Genomic DNA, 17,166 nt, shown 5'->3' on the forward strand with positions numbered 1-17,166 from the left:
TTTTTCCCTCCTATGAATTCAGTGTTGCATATATATGCAGATATTCAGAAGCTTTTAAAATGTGCTTCATGGCCAACTGGCTGACTCTGAGAAATGGGTATTTTCAAAAAAATTTAAGCATATAGACTTCTTGATGACTTCTTGCAATATTTGTCATTCTTTCCTCCTGTCTTGTTTTTTAAACTGATGCTTAGAAACTCCTTATTAAGACACACGACTGTGTAATGTCGACTTGTTACATAGCCATAATTATAAAGGGATGGTGCTTTGGACAGAGAGGAGAGAAACTGCAAATACAGTAAGGAAATAATATAGTCAAGATTTCCTAATCTAAAAACCTCATCTCTTCAAATTTAGATTGTATTATGTGTTGGTTTACGGACTTAATTTTATTTATGTAGAGATCTTGATCTAATTCCATATAGTCATGTGCTTCAGGTCAGACTCTTCTTTTTTTCCTCCTTTTTTTCCCCCCCTTATTTGTTTTTGGCTTTACAGTCATAATGGCCAGAGTAGTGTGTAGAGTTCCATGCTGCTACCATTTGCACTGTGTCTTTTGTAGACAGTATCAACTAAGAGTCTGGTAATTCTACATAAGTGCTATTGTGCTGAAATAGGAAGGGTGTGGAAGATGTGAAGCTTCTATTGCCTGGCAAATCTCACATATCTTCGTATATCATGGTTTGCTGTGTGACTATTGCTGACTGTGGTATCTGAGAGAAGTTTTGACCTAAGCTTTGTAAAGTATGTGCTTATTCAACAAGAAGGTACTGAAGAAATAAAAACAGTAGTGTTCCAATGTTTTAATGGTAAATAATTATGGAAAATTTAATTATTTTGAATTGAAATGGTTATGTGGATATTGATACTTCTTAGAAATATACAGATTAAAAGCATTAGTAAGTTTTCTTTCTCTCTCTCTCTCTTTTTTTTTTTAATAGAAGAATGTGTTATTTGTAATTACTTTGTTCTTGTTGGAGAACCTACAGCTATCAGTTGCCCAGTAATTACACTGCCAATGCCTCACTCTGATTACAATCTGACTTGGTATAAAAATGGTAGTAGTACACCGATAACCACGGAGAGACATGCCAGGATCCATCAGAGGAAGGGCTTGCTTTGGTTTATTCCTGCAACACTTGAAGATTCTGGACTTTATGAATGTGAAGTAAGGTAAGGAGTGAAACAAATGGATTACTAATGCTTACAGTGTAGTAATATCTGTGGGACCTCGAAGTACAGATGATGATTTTTTATTTTTTTTTTAGGAAAGTGATCTTAGATTAGTTAAAAGCAACATCTTGACCACGCTTTTTGTGTGCTGCCTTTTTTCTTCCAAATGTGTTGAATTTGGCATTGCAGAAGTGTTTCATACAGGAAACTTTTTATGTTAAAGGACAATAATATTGACCATGGTGTGGGTTTTTTTTTTCTTGTTTGTTTTCATTGTTTGTCTTGGCGGAAGTAAAAGATCACTGTAAAAAGTCTTAACTCCTTCAGCTATTCCTGTGTTCATATGGCTGTTTGATAGCGGCAGATCAGAATGACATTTTAATTTTTTTTTGAATGTGATTAAATGGAGGAAGGAGCTATGAATAGCAAACTCTGTATGCTACAGACTATCAACGCATACAGACTTCCTGGATAGCTTCGCAATTCTGGGGAGATCCTTTGGGCAATTTACAAACTGAGAAGCAGAAAACCATTCTTATCTGTCTTATTATAAAAAAATTTGACAAATGCTATTTGTCAAAAATGAGAACGCATATGAAGAGAAAAGCAGTGTGCTAGACATCTTTAAAGATAGAGAGAATATTGTTTCCCCAGCATTGTTAAAAAGATTTAAATGCATGGAGAAGAAAGAAAAGAAATAGATTCCTTTTAATTAGTGCACTGGAAATTACCACTTCAAGTGGTCAACTTTTACTTATGGTGGCTGAAATCCACTGTGTGCTGAACAGGAAATTAATGCCAACAAGGCACATAGAAATTGTTTTTTTTTTTTTTTTTGTCATGGTCTTGCCTCATCACACCAAGAACAACAAATGCAAATCTTTTCAGATAACCCAAATCTTATCTTACTAGTATGTTGTTACATGTACTGCTGTGCATACAGCACACCAGTTATGTTGAAGGGATTTAGGATGTGAGTGTAGTAACAGTGATCAGGAAGAACTTTCAGTGTAGGCACAGGTCACAGGCTGTTGCAGCTTCTTGCTTTAGATTCAGAAATGAATCCAAAATTGAAATAGGGAAGAAATGCAACCATTTCAAAGCTAACTAGAAATACATAAACATAGATTTAATTTAGCCATGGTTGCTTTGTGTTTTCTTGGGCCTTTGACCTCCTAAGTTTGGCTTCTGTAATAGCAGCATGCCAAAAAGCATACAGTAAAGCTCACTTGTATTAATTGTAGGCTATGTTTTGTGCATCATGCATTTAAGATTTAATCTTAAAAATTATCAAAGTGCAGCACACTGAAGTTGTAGCCAAGTCTGTGAAAATATGTATCTCTCTTCTGAAAACATCTCACTTAGCATGCCGTGAAGAAATGAAGAGTGAACAGCAGTTAATAATGGCTATTTCTTTATTTCTGTCTCAGATTTCTGTCTTGTAGTACCACATCTTCTGCAGAGCTTTGACACCACAAATTCTTGTCGGTGTTCTGTGAGATCTCAGTCAGAAGTAGTTTCATGTTGATTTTCTACCTTGGTGTATGTCTTATTCAAATGCTTTGTCTGTCTTGTGCTGGAAGTTATTCCTTGCCCCTTCAAAGATTATCATTACTGAGATCAGCCCATTTTCTTCTTCTATTTACTTTGAGTTCAGCTGAGACTGAAAGTGTTCCAGAGCAGTTATGGTTTGGGTGACCCTGCACTAATGTGTATGGGCAAAGATAGAGCTGAAAACAAAAGCTAGGTTGCTGCTCTGGGCTCCACAGTGTCAGCTGTGAGAAGTTCTGAATTCTCCTCTGGTGAAACTTCCAGAGCAGATTTCACTTCGGTTCACTACACAGCATAAGAAGTTATTCCCATCTCTCTTGATCTGGAACAGAAAGTGAGGGAGGAACTGAGGGTAATGTTTAAGAGCTGGAGAGACTGTAGCAATAGTGATAGAGGCAAAGCTGGTGAAGACACTAAAATCCCTTTAAGTCCTAAAGTCTCTTTATAAATTTCTTGACTTGCTGGAAACAGAGGCTGTGTTGTTAATGACCTGACTTGTCTGGTCTTCTCATTACAGGAGTCTTAACCGCTCTAAACAAAAAATTATAAATTTAAAAGTTTTTAAGAATGATAATGATTTGTGTTTTAATGGAGAAATGAAGTATGACCAAATAGTGAAGAGTGCAAATGCTGGAAAGATTATATGTCCTGATCTAGAAAACTTTAAAGATGAAGACAATATTAATCCTGAAATACATTGGTATAAGGTATTGTACATATCTATTTAAGATATAGAAGGAAATATTCTTTTTAAAGTGTGCTATGAAGCAACTGTGAATTGAAGCTTTAGAAAGAAAAAGTTTACTCTACAGTTTGAATATGGCATCTATCTTGCCACAGTTAGCAAGAGATACATATTTAAAAAGACAATATGTCAACATTTAGGCTGTAAGTTCTAGAAGAGTCCTATATGTATGTCGCTTTTGTTTGTTGATTTGTGAAATTTGCAGTTGATGTAGCTAGTAAGTTGGTAGGTAAGGTATGGAGGTGATGAATTTAAAAACTTGTGTTTCTTTAAATACTGGGCTCTGCATAGCTATTTCATTTTCTCTGAATATTAAGCTTATTCACTGTCATAGAATCATAGAATGGCCTAGGTTGAAAAGGACCATAATGATGATCTAGTTTCAATCCCCCTGTTATATGCAGGGTTGTCAATATGTTGATTATAGCATAGTATTCTTATGCCTCTTGCTCTGAATCCAGCAAAATATTGTGTAGACTATGCAGACTCAGAAAGGTATAGGTTTTTTTCATGTTGAGGTATAATTCTAGAGCAGTTCAACTCTTAATTCTGATGCTGGCTTTCAAGTATTTATATGGGCCTGTGTATTATATTTGAAATAAAATGAACAGGTGTAGCATCAAGGCTCTTTTGAGATGAAGTGATTCTAAACTGTTTATAGGCTGTGGAAAATAAAGGAATTTCTCACTGCATTTGCCATTGCCACAGAAGTGATAATACATCCAACATCATGAGTCACTGCTACAAAAGCTCAATTTCATCTCAGTGAAATAGAAATGTAGGCACGCATTCTCTAAATTCTGCTACAAATGCAATGACTTTTAGTCCATTTGCGTGATAAGTCCTCCTAAATCACAGGTATTTTTGATACTTCTAGGAGTGTAAGTCTGGATTTCTTGAAGACAAGCGACTTGTTTTGGCAGAGGGTGAAAATGCCATATTGATCCTCAATGCTACTATACAAGACAAAGGAAACTACACATGCCGTATGGTATATACATTCATGGGAAAACAATATAATGTTTCACGCACCATGAATCTGGAGGTTAAAGGTAACCACACTGAGGTTTTATTCTCTTTTTTTTTTGTTGTTCTATTTATTTGTAAGTTATTTGTATATAGACATAAGCAATTTGGCATGACACTTTTCAGCTCTGTGGGATTAGGTCTGCAAATTTTCTTTAAATCAGTTTTTCCTTGAATGCAGTGATTAAAGTGCAATAATGCATAGTGCTACCCTTGAACATGGCTTTTAAGAAAGAATTGTCATAGGGAAATGAGAAATCTGAGGTTAGGAATGGAAAGAAACAGTGGTTACTGGGGTGGTGGTTTTGTTTCTGCCAAAAAAAAAAAGAACAACCAACAACCATGTAAACAACCATTAAACCAAAACCAAACAAGTAATTTTTATTGAGATCAGGACAGCAGAACTTTTTGTAGCCCTACTGGTCAGTTTGTTTTTGTAGACAGCCTTAATGGTGACCTGATCTCTACCATGACAGTAGCCCTTTCAGAAAAGTTGGCTAGAGCTGTATTTTCCATCTTCTTAGATTGAGTCAGTACTCTTAGGTTAGATAGACAATACAAGAGCAGTAGCTTGATAGCAATGAGTCTCTTTATTATTGCAAAATGATACAATTCTAGCCTAGCTTAAGTGTGTGCTTGTTAACTCTTACTTAAACAGATACTCACCCAACCAAGAAGATTGAGTCATTGTGATAATTCCTCTTTCTCTTCCTTATCTATCTCTCTGACAAAGTTCATTGCATTATTTTTGATCTTGTTTCTGTTATGTGGTTTTGTATTACATCTATATAAATTTTCACAGAATTTAAGACTTAAAAAAAAAAGTAAGGTAAACTGAAATATTCTGTCTTGGAAGCTAAAAGAATAATTTAGTCGGAGTGCAGCAAATCTCATTAGAGATTTTCTACTGGAAATTTGAAACTGGCAGTAGATTTGGTGCTACAATAGAACCATACAATAAAACAAAAACATTGCAAAACTTTCAGTTAGAGTAAGTTGTGAAACTCGTATTGCCCAGAGGTTTTATTTATTTATTTATTTTCTTTCAGAAAGTCCACTGAAGATGAGACCGGAGTTTATTTATCCAAACAACAATACAATTGAAGTGGAACTTGGTAAGTAGTGAATATTTAAGAAATTGTTAAAATTTAGTTAACAGATAAACTCCCTACCTTTCTGAAATAACATATTAACAGTTCAGCTGATTTCTGCAAGACTGGTATGTAGACACGTGCACTGAGGAGGGTAGATGACTGAACATGATTTCCTGCTAGTGGTTTGCAGATAGAATAACAGAGTGCACCTAATAGAGTCTCTTGACCAGCAATGTCAGGTTGGATGTGTCTATATTTGATTATGGCAATCTATCCTTTGTACCACTTCTCACTGCCTGTGTCCTGGCATATCTTCAGTATCCCTGGAAATATAGTTATGTATATGCAACATGTTAGGATATTTACCAGTTGACCATTTTCAGTAGCTTTTCTTGTCCTGTATGTTTCCTATCTCTCTACTCTCTCTGGAAAATGGATTTTCCAGATGAATCTTAATGCCCTTCTAGGGAATTAAAAGATTTTGGATACTGATCTTCTGTGAAGCGTTGAAATGTTCATGGACATCCAGATACTGTTAATCTTAGAAATTTCTTAAACAAAAGAGATTCTGACTGGATACAAGAACTAACTTTTTCCCAATGAAGACAGCCAGGCAGTGGATTTGCCCAGAGAAGCTGTGCATTCTCTGTCCTTGGAGGTTTCAAAACCTGTTTGGATAAAGCTCTCGAGAAGCCTGAGCTGATTTCATAGCTGGCCCTGCTTTGAACAGGAAACTAGACTAGAATCATACTGAGGTCCTGCCCAACGTGAGTTATTCTGTGAATCAATGAGCTAAGAATGTAGTGTGAGAGTCTTTTCCTAAGAAGACCTATACATGTTTAGATTGCACATTTGTATACAATATGTATACAATAAATGTGTTGTACTGGTGTAGCCTAGAAGAATGAGTTTTGAAACTGTAAGAATTGTGATTTTTTTTTTTAAAATCATTTTGTACCAATTAGAACTGTTTCCAATAAAAATCTTTGATTAAAAAGGGCTTTAACTAATCTTGGAGAAATGTGAGTGGCTGTTGCAATTTCCTAATGCAGAGAGGTCTAACGTGTCTGGCACTGTTTTGAGGAAGCAGTTATAACTGCTAATAAAAATATTAAGGAAGACCAGAGGAAAGGTTGTGCTGGGGCTCTAGCATCATATGGAAATCAAAGCCAGAGAATTATGGATTACTCTTATATACATCACACTTATGGTAGTCAAACCACTATTCAGGGGTCTGATCAGCATAGGCCCTTAAAAGGCACTTTAATTTACTGAATGCATAAAGGACTTTTTTAATGCTTTGATAGTACTTACTGAGAAAATGGAAGATCAAGTAATTGTCATTCCAGGGACTGCCTGTTATTCTTGGCTTATATAAAGATTTGTTATGGGACACCTGTGACTTTTTGTTTAGATGACTGTGTTTTAGATGAGCATTTCGGTCCAAATTTGTTAAAGCTTAAACATTGTTGATTAAAACTTGCTGTTACATTATTGTCCATCCTAACTGATCTAAGGCATCCAAACCCAGCTTTAATTACTTCACAGACATTGAGAAAGCAGTCATACATGGGATTAAAGGGAAACACAAGGCCTTCACCCACAAGGTGGGTTTATTGTGGCTGAAGAATTAACACAAAATAAATGTTTCTTGATGACAGAGAGACTCTTTAAAGGAAGAGCAAACTCTATTCTGGAGGGAGATGATTGAGGAGAATCTATGATTTCTATGTAAACTCTGTTCTGGTAATTACTCTGGAATAAACCTTTAGTTCACATGCATGCTTTTGATAGAGACTATCCTTTGGTGGAAGCGTCTAGATCTGTGGTTCTAGGAAATGAAACCCTGAGATCATTACATAACTTCTGTTGGTAAAATAAAGAAGGAAAGGACTCCATGAAAGATGCTTCCGTTCTCGTAAATGGAACTGTTTGAGGTACATTGGCAATAAATACATTCTGCAACTTGACTTGCTTTCTTAATGCTACTGTATGATACTCATACTGTAAGATCTGGATTCTTGATGGCAAGGGAACTTACGGATGGGTGAACTTGCTCTGAAAGCAGAGTGTGAGTGTAATCACAAACCATTCCAGTGGACAATGTTGGCCAAAAGACAATGATCTGATGTCAGTATGCATGGTCACTAAGAATAGGATGCAGCTCCAGGTCATAGATACCTACCTATGGGTGCCTACATATGACTTAAGGACTTGAACTTGTGCTGTTATTAATAGGGGCTTAATTCAGTTGCCTATTCATAGATGTCTAGTGCTGTTTTGGTTGAACTGACTACTCCAGCTGTGCAGGTTTCCTGAAGATCTGGAGCTTCATACAGATGTTTTTTGACATGTTATCACACTGTGTACAGGCAACTAATTTAAGCCTGGGAGATCTTTAAGTGTAGTCAGAGGAATCTAGAGAGCCATTCAGATGGAAAGGCTTAGGTATCCATGCCAATAGCAGATTCCAGTGGAGGTGCACTCCTTTACTAGATATTTAGTTCACATGTAGACATGAACATTCAGATACCTACATTTAGGGTGGAATTCACATCCAGGTTGGAGACACTCAACAGTGGAGTAGAAATGGATGAGTTTTATGGACTCTGCTTTTTGTAAGGTAAGTGGGTTTTTCCTTACCCCTCTTTTTCCAGCTGTTCCCCTAACACTTGAATCTGCTTTTGTTACAAGACTTTCAATTGCTGTATTTAATTTTTTTGTTTTGCTTTGTAGGCTCTCATATAGTCATGGAATGCAATGTATCAAGTGGTGTGTACGGCTTGCTTCCATACTGGCAAGTTAATGATGAAGATGTTGATAGCTTTGACAGCACCTACAGGGAACAGTTTTATGAGTACGTTCTTATACATTGAACTTAAGTGCATTTCTGTGTGATGCAATTGGTAGTAATTTGTGGTGAATTCACTGTAAAGTTGACTAGTAGTTAATGGCAGTAGTCATTCAAAGAATGATTAGAAATCTGCTTCTGGTACATTATATCCTTAATGCTTGATTTAAAAAATATAAGCAATTTCTTAAAAACACAAATGGCATGAAGCAACTATATTCAGACCTTTAGAAAGTTGTTATGAAATGTATCATTTTGTAAGGCTTATTTATGTATTTATTTTTATGCAACGCTTCTACTAAAAGATTACCTCTTGTCCTCTATCATTAATATGAGAAGGAAAGATATTTTAAGGCCAAAAAAAATAAATCACTCTGTTTATTTTTATTTGTTAAATTGACCTGTTTTCAAATACAGATATAGCTGTTGATTTTGAAGTGCACAGAGGAGAAGACCTTGTTGGAGAATATTTAGGTTATATATTTTTTTCCTTTAAATAAATTAAGTACAAATTAAACCAGAAAAACATAGTAATTTCTTCCGAAACAGAAGGATCTTTGTTTCTGAGTGACTAATCTATACTGTAGCAAATTGTGGGTATGCTGTCTGTTTTATCATCACATCAACCACTACCACTAACCATAATTCTTTAAGTGTAGAGAAGGATGGAGGGGGTTTTTTTGTGGGTGTCATTTTTTTTTTTTCTTACTAGTTGTTTTTTGATCTATTGAAGACGACAAAGTAGGAGGTTCAGTGGTGGATCTTTGATGAGGCTGGGTACAATGGGTGATCAGTCTGGAATCAACTGGCCATTTCAGAGTCATGCAGAAGCATTGCTGTCTCCATCATCAGTGCAAAAACTGGATAGTGTCATATTGAATACTGTTTTTAAAATGATTTTTTTTATGTGATTCCAGTTTCTGTTGATGCTTCTTTTCTAATTCTTTTTCTTTTTTTCCCCCAATGAAAGAGAGGGAATGCCTCATGGGATTGCTGTGTCTGGAACAAAATTTAACATTTCAGAAGTGAAATTAAAGGATTATACTTATAAATTTTTCTGTCACTTCTTTTATGATTCTCAAGAATTTACATCATACATCAAATTGGAACACCCAGGTAAGATGCCCCATCTTGGTAAAATTATGATGATCATTGATGATTGCTTCCCAATTAGTTTGACACCACATTACTTGTAGCTAAAACTGTGCAATGTACCTTTGTGCTAAGCGGGCAGTACAATTCAGTATCTTCCTTTGTGGCATCTTTATCTCATATTCCTTTTCACAGTAAGTTCAAAGAAAATATCACTTGGAATGTGCTTTGCTTTCTCCTGTTTGGTGTTTGGGAAAAATCAATGAAACATTTAAATTACATTGAAGCAAATATGAGTCCTTGGCAGAATATTGTGCTTCATTTTGCACACTGGCATGTGGGTCAGAGGAGATAGCATGCGCAGAAGAACAGTGAAAATGGCCAATTCTCTTAGAGAACCAAGAGGGGACATAACTAAGAATGGAACTATGCCTTAAAAGAAAACAAATACATCTGTGGATCTGGTTGTTCTAACCTTCACTAGCAAGGAATGGGCTCAGGTTGCCAGGATAAGAAAAAGTTGTTTAATAATAGGAAAAGATCTGAAGGATGATAGTGAAGCTATGAAATAGTTTGTTTGGAAAAGTTGTGGGATTACTGATGCATGTGCTTTGTTACCACCTTCTAGACTCATGCATATTGACTGGGAGCTTGTTGGATATCTTGTAATTGGCTCAGAGACAGGATATGATTGATCTGTTGCTGACTAGTCTGAAATCTTTCTTTTTATTATAAAAGCCTTATGCTAAAGATAAAATGAGCATGTAAAACCGCAGATTCAATGCTCAAGAATTTCATTCTTTGCAGTTAAGAACAGATGCACAGAAAAGCAAACCACCAGATTTAATAAGCGACCACTTATTTTATTTTTTGATTTAGCTATGGAAGATTATCTGGTCTGCTGAGTGGCAAAGCTGACTTGGTCAACTGTGAGCCAATCCTTTGACAGAGGTTATTTTCAAACTGGCAACACTGTAAACAATAATTGACTGAAAGTGGATCAGAGCTCTAGCTTGCTACAGAAGTATAAACAAATTATTTGCTTACCGTAACTAAGATTGTCAGGGGAGCAATTAACCCCAGAATTTTAGTGCATCAACTAAAAATTGTAGTTTGTGGAATTGTTTGTGGGTGTCATTTTTTTTTTTTTTCTTACTTGTTGTTTTTTGATCTATTGAAGACGACAAAGTAGGAGGTTCAGTGGTGGATCTTTGATGAGGCTGGGTACAATGGGTGATCAGTCTGGAAAAAGCAGCATAGTCAGGAAGCCATCTCTGACTTCCTTGCTTTCTGACCGATCAAATTTTGTACTAGAACTCTCACTGTACTGTAACAATGAGATATACATTAATATTTTGGTGTATTGGCTGAGAGAAGCCTCTTTTGTCCCACTGTTAAGGTACCTTTTCTCTGAAAGATAAAATCTGACACGTCAAATGACAGTATTTGTAAAAAGCATGCATGAAAATATTTCAGTTTTGTCATTCATTGTATTTTCAATCCCTTATTGACTAAACAACATTTGAAAAAAGATAGAGAGTTTTTAACATTTCTTTTTCTGTTTCTCATCTATAACTCTATTTTCATTTGTTTTTCTTTTTTCTCCTTTTATCCCATGTTTTACTGCAGTTCAGAACATTCGGGGTTACTTGATTGGAGGAGGAATTTCTTTGATATTTTTATTATTTCTTATACTCGTTATCTACAAGACCTTTAAAATTGATATTGTGCTTTGGTATCGGAGCTCCTGCCATCCTTTCCTGGGTAAAAAAGGTATGTTTATGTAGTAGTGCAGGCGTACTTTGAGAGCGCTGTGTGTTGCATGGAGCAGATTGTTTCCATGGAGTGTGACTGGTAATTTCTCATGAGTTTTCTCTCTGTCGTGTCCTAGCATTCAGAATAACATTGGATGGTGTGCTGTCTGTAAGAGCGGCATGCTGAAGTATGGGCCATTTCCAAACACCTGAGAACAGCTACATCAGTAGGGAAACAGAAAATATCTACTAGATATATTGATATTCATTGGGCCTTCTGTGAAGTCTTTTATGTCTGGTCTTTCTGAAGTTGTGTTTTCTGACATACTAAATGTGCTTCTGATCTTGAAGTTTGCCAAGTATTTTTTTTTTGCATCTAAGTGGTTGTGTTTTGGTTACAAGAATGATCTGATATTTACATGGCTGCTGGAATTCTAAAGCACTCAATTGTCCCATTGCAACAGCTATTTTCTAGATAATTCAGTGGTAATGCATTTTTTTTTTTAATTTAGGGTTGAATAAGAATACTCAAATATATTTAATTTACGGATCTCTTGCCTGTTCAGAACCAACATAGTGAATTCTTGAGTCCCATTTCTACAAATATATCAGGCTCAATATAATTATGCATGCTTAGGTAATAATAAGATTAGAACCCAGAGTAATGTGTCAAGCGGGGGATGAAACAGAACTTAGCAATATATTTTTTGTTTATGTCTTTGGAATTCTTTTTTAAAAGTATATTATTCTTATTGCTCATTCTTTAGTTTCAGATGGAAAGATCTATGATGCTTATGTTCTATATCCAAAGAACAGAGAAAGCTGCTTGTACTCATCCGATATTTTTGCTCTGAAGATACTTCCAGAAGTCTTAGAAAGACAGTGTGGATATAACCTCTTTATATTTGGGAGGAATGATTTAGCAGGAGAAGGTGAGCTATCTGAAAACAAATAATACTCAAGTTTTCTCATAGGTAGCTGAAGTAAGATGCAAATATAACTCAGGAACAGGAGTCTTTCAATGTCTTTCCACGGACCATTATTTGCTTTGTCTTCCATTTGCATGTAACAAAAATTTGCATATCAGAACAAGCTATTAACATGAAAAGGTCATAGCTTTATCTAGGTCTATGGTTTTGATTGCTCTTTTTATGCAGAACTTCTTAACATCTACTCTCATGTGGTCAGGTTGTGTTGCTTTGGCCAAATCTACTCTTGACAGCTAACACAGCTTGCACACTCTTATCCTGTCCTTATTTATGAGATAAAGTGTGTTGGCTCAAATATCAAACAGTAAACAAAGCAGTTGGAATGTATGGGTACCATCTTAATAGCTGGAGCACCTCTCCTATGAAGAAAGGTTGAAGGAACTGGGCTTGTTTAGCTTGGAAAAGAGAAGGCTCTGAGAAGACCTCATTGTGGCCTTCCAGCATATGAAGGGAGCATATAAACAGGAGGGGCAACTGTTTATGAGGATGGATAGTGACAGGATGACGGGGAATGGTTTTAAACTGATACATGGGGGGGTTTAGGTTAGATGTTAGGAGGAAGTTTTTCACACAGAGGGCGGTGACACACTGGAACAGGTTGCGCAAGGAGGTTGTGGATGCCCCATCCCTGGAGGCATTCAAGGCCAGGCTGGATGTGGCTCTGGGCAGCCTGGTCTGATGGTTGGTGACCCTGCACATAGCAGGGGGTTGAAACTAGATGATCATTGTGGTTCTTTTGAACCCAGGCCATTCTATGATTCCATTCTATAATTAATTTTGCTCAACTTTTTTTTTTCTCTGCAGCTGTGATCAGTATTACTGATGAAAAAATCCATCAAAGTAGAAGAGTAATAATTATCTTAGTACCAGAACCATCATGTTATGGTGTTCTAGAAGATGCATCTGAAAAACATCTTGCTGTGTATAATGCTCTTATCCAGGATGGTATAAAAATAATTCTGATTGAACTTGAAAAAATAGAAGATTATGCAAACATGCCAGAATCCATCAAATATGTTAAGCAAAAGTATGGAGCTATCCGATGGAAAGGGGACTTCTCAGAAAGGTCACACTCAGCAAGTACAAAGTTCTGGAAAAAAGTGCGTTATCACATGCCATCCAGAAAACATGGATCTTCATCAGGATTTCATTTGTCACCATAAGACTTGAATTCTCCTCAAGCAACAACAGAAAAATGACAGTGACTGACAAAGTTTATATAATTGGTGATGGATTGATAGCAGGTCATACGTATCTGTTTTGTACAAACAATCTCACCCAAATTTTCTGGATTGAAGGTACTACAACTTTATCTACAGACGTGAATCATATTTTCTTCTGACCACATCAGCAGAATGTCTTGAAATGTCATCAACAGCACAGTGATGGCATGGAAACCTTTAGGAAGTACTTAAGGACTCTTCCAAGAATTGCACTGTGATTTTCTAAAGCATTTTTTAATTTTTGAAAACAATAAGAAAGACCCAGAAAAATACTTTCTAGCAATTAAAGGATGAGTATGAAGGAAATTGTATAAATTAATTATAATTGTGATGTTATATAATGGACTTGGTTGATGCTGGTGATTGTTTTTTTTGTTGTTTTATGAAATGACATGAATCTTATTTGTTACAAGTTTATTTGCTGCTGTGTTCATTTTGCTCAAAGATAATACCATCACTGTTAGTGCATCTGTGTGGTATCACCTGAGAGAAAAGGTAAAAGACAATCCCAACTTCCCCAGCATGCTATTCAGCCTGACAAAGAGTAAATTCTCTTTCTTGATCTATGTTACATTTAAAGAACTGCATGGTTCTCGGCCCCTAATGCCGTTCAGACATCATTAGAAGTATCGTTGTATTGCTGTTCCTAGTCTTAAAATGTTTAATGTCCAGAGGACTTTTATCTTGTTAAGTGCCTTAGTGTATTTGTCCTTTATTACCATGTGGAGCTACGAGCTCATGACTGATTCTCTCATGCAGACTAGAGAATTGTTGGCTTTGTCCCTGACATCTCAGGGACCAAAACTGCTTCAGGCACAGACTATAAAGCAGGGTTGTCTCCACGTATTGCTGATGCTGGAAGTGAGCATGTTTCCCTTCCCATTCCCACCCAGGGTACTGGCTCCAGGATTTGTCAGCTCTGAAAGCTTGAGCTACCTGAACAGACTAATGTGACAGAGATGCTTTTCTGTTCTCCCACATCAGTGAGTTTATCATTCCTGGAAGGGTCATTGTTCAGTGGAAAAGGAAAAGGATAGAGTGGTCATGCTTGGTAGCTCTATGTGCATTTAGAAAATAGAGCTGAAATAACACAGTTGCCCAGAGAGAGAAAGATGGCTGGAGTCTAATGGGTTTACACTGGAGTCACAGCTTTCAGATGGTTGTTTGGGAACGAAAGCTGTTAAAACTTATTGTGGATGCTGAATGCTTTTTCTTTCCCTCTTTCTTTCTTTTGCTCTTTTAGCAACTTTATGTACAACTTGGATTTGTTAACTCCGAAGCTAAGACTCATGTGTAACAGTGACACAGTTTGTAATGATAAATTCTCTTGAAGGGGGACTTCCTGTTTTCAAAGAAATGTCATGTTTGTAGATAGAAGATTTACAGGAATAAGAGATGTGAGAGTTAAACCACCTGTGCTTTTCATTTTCTGCTCAAGTTTCCAATTCTAAGTTAGAGATTTAGTTTTGTATGGAAGCTTCAGTGTTTATCTCTTACAAGTGGACTATGTAGTCTAAGTATAAGGCATAGATGCTTCTTGTGAACAAACTTAGAAAATTTCAGAGTTTGGTGAACTGTATGCTATCTGGAAACTAGCCTGTGGTTCAAGTTATTATACACAGGCATTGCTTGGTTTTGCTGCTAGTGACTTTTGATTACTAGTTCCTTTTTAAAAACAAAACAAAAAAATGTTCTGAGAAGAAAAGTATTGAACTGTTTTTGTGATTTTTAAAATGTAGATGTAATGACCAATTGCCTGTGTTCTCAAGGAAAAAATATGACAGCTCTGCTAATGGTGTGTGGGTAGGAGAAAGGCACAAGGCTGGTTAATAAACTGAAGTTTATGGGTTATGTAACAGTTGCAAAATAGGTAGGTAGTTATATGTAAGGCAGAGAGATTGAGAGAGAATTGAGAGAATGAAGGAAGCAAAAAAAAAAAATAAATCTCTGCAGTTGTGTACACTAATTCCTTTGTGATTGTTTGCTCTAGTGTTAATAATTGTCCTAGTACAGAATTTCAAGAGAAGGCATCTGATCAGACTGTGATGATTGATTTGCAACACGAGTTTCGGATCTGCCTTTAATTTCTGCTTGTGATTCTGAATTTCTGTTTGTGTTCATGTCCTCTTAACTTCTGTTTTGCAGAACCTTTTTTTCCCCAACTCAAATTTTGGTAAATCTTATTACATACTGCAGAACAATCAGCTTACTACTATGTAAAATTCCTTTGTTTTCCAACAGCTTTCCAAGCTGTTCTCAAATGCTGCTGCTAATATGGTATTAGGCAGAAATTATTCCTTTGAATTGGTCCTTTGATATCTCTGATACCACTTTTTCATCTGAAAAACTTATGTTCTGCATCCCTCAGAATTCTTCTAGTCTTTGAATATCGCTTCCTTCATTTTGACACTATAGTGTTATTTTTGGGTTTTTTTGTTTTTTGTTTTCCAGTCATAGCTCTATTCTTCCTTCCCTATCCTCAACCAAAAGAAACTGATGGTCTGAGGTGCCATCCCTCAGAACTGCCCAGTGGCCATAGGATGGCGTGACCTTTGTATTGTGCCTCACAGGTGACAAAGCCAATGGAAATAACTTCCTTTCCCACTTTAAGTTATTTGATTACCTTGGTGTATGCTGGAAATTTGATAATCTCTGCTTTCTCAGCTTTGTGAGCTGAGTGTATATCTGACCAGAATGGAATGAGATTCTATTTCAGGACAAGAGGGGGGAAAAAAGTACATGGGAAATGTCAGGGTATTTCCAACTGTTTTGGTGCTGGAATATTTTATCAAAGAATGTCATGCATGTATAAACCAATTCACATGCTTATCTTCTGTTCTCATTCAATGTTTTATTCAAGACAGAATTGTCTTGGGAGAAACACTTCTGGTCATGAGGTGTCACATTTATTTAGCTGTTGCACTAGATCTGCTTTTCAATATAGTGTTTGTTTGGTGATAGTCCATCATGGTAAAAGAGTCTTGAGATCCATTTCAAGTTACTGAAATTCATCTGGACAAGGTGAATGTGCTAATTGGTATGGTTCACATTGATAAAAGAATTTAGTGGGACAGAAGCTGTATAGCTTGGTCTTTTGTCAGAAGATCTCAATATCAAATGTGAAGACTAGACACTGGAAGTATATTTTTACTTGGAGGACTAATATTGACTTTGCATTTCCACCTTGACAGTTTGCAAGCCAGCCAATGGAATTCCACCAACCTCTGGCCTCTTCAGTTTTTGTGTTTATGAAGAACTGCTACTTGTTATGCCTTCCTTTAGTGGAAAGTTATTTTACTGAGCCAAAAATACTCTTAATTGTTTGTTTTGATATATTTGTATGACTGAAGTTTTCATGTGTGTTATGTAAAGACACTTTGAAGAAAGGTTGTTTTTAATTCAATAAAACACTACCTAATTTTTTCTTACAGTGTTGCTTTTTTCTCGTTTCTCCACTAACGCACGCTGAAAATGAACAATAGCAAACAGTTGTCCTAAGAATTTGAAGTATTTTGGACATACTGCTTTATTTGTATCATATGATCATAGAATCACAGAATCATAGAATCATAGAACGGCCTGGGTTGAAAAGGACCACAAAGATCATCTACTTTCATCCGCCCTGCTATGTGCTGGGTCACCAACCACCAGACCAGGCTGCCCAGAGC

General features: G+C 36.3%; 1 protein-coding gene across 1 annotated transcript; it reads left to right on the forward strand.

Annotated features, from left to right (window-relative positions):
- Positions 1–832: 832 nt before the first annotated feature.
- LOC100540676 (interleukin-1 receptor type 1-like) lies at positions 833–16,922 on the forward strand. Its single transcript, XM_010727852.2, has 9 exons — positions 833–1,173; positions 3,242–3,431; positions 4,347–4,521; positions 5,545–5,610; positions 8,326–8,446; positions 9,411–9,556; positions 11,162–11,305; positions 12,054–12,218; positions 13,080–16,922. The coding sequence occupies exons 1-9, from the start codon at positions 848–850 to the stop codon at positions 13,436–13,438; spliced, it is 1,692 nt and encodes a 563-aa protein (XP_010726154.1). The 5' UTR covers positions 833–847; the 3' UTR covers positions 13,439–16,922.
- Positions 16,923–17,166: the final 244 nt, after the last annotated feature.

Source organism: Meleagris gallopavo, chromosome 1 (genome assembly GCF_000146605.3).
Source record: "Meleagris gallopavo isolate NT-WF06-2002-E0010 breed Aviagen turkey brand Nicholas breeding stock chromosome 1, Turkey_5.1, whole genome shotgun sequence".
NCBI lineage: Eukaryota > Metazoa > Chordata > Aves > Galliformes > Phasianidae > Meleagris > Meleagris gallopavo.

Bases quoted from the DNA above. Each gene is read 5' to 3' on its own strand.
- LOC100540676 (XM_010727852.2), top strand. From the start codon at position 848: ATGGTTATGTGGATATTGATACTTCTTAGAAATATACAGATTAAAAGC. The intron at 5,611-8,325 runs GTAAGTAGTGAA...TTTGCTTTGTAG, and splicing joins TACAATTGAAGTGGAACTTG to GCTCTCATATAGTCATGGAA. The intron at 11,306-12,053 runs GTATGTTTATGT...CTCATTCTTTAG, and splicing joins TCCTTTCCTGGGTAAAAAAG to TTTCAGATGGAAAGATCTAT.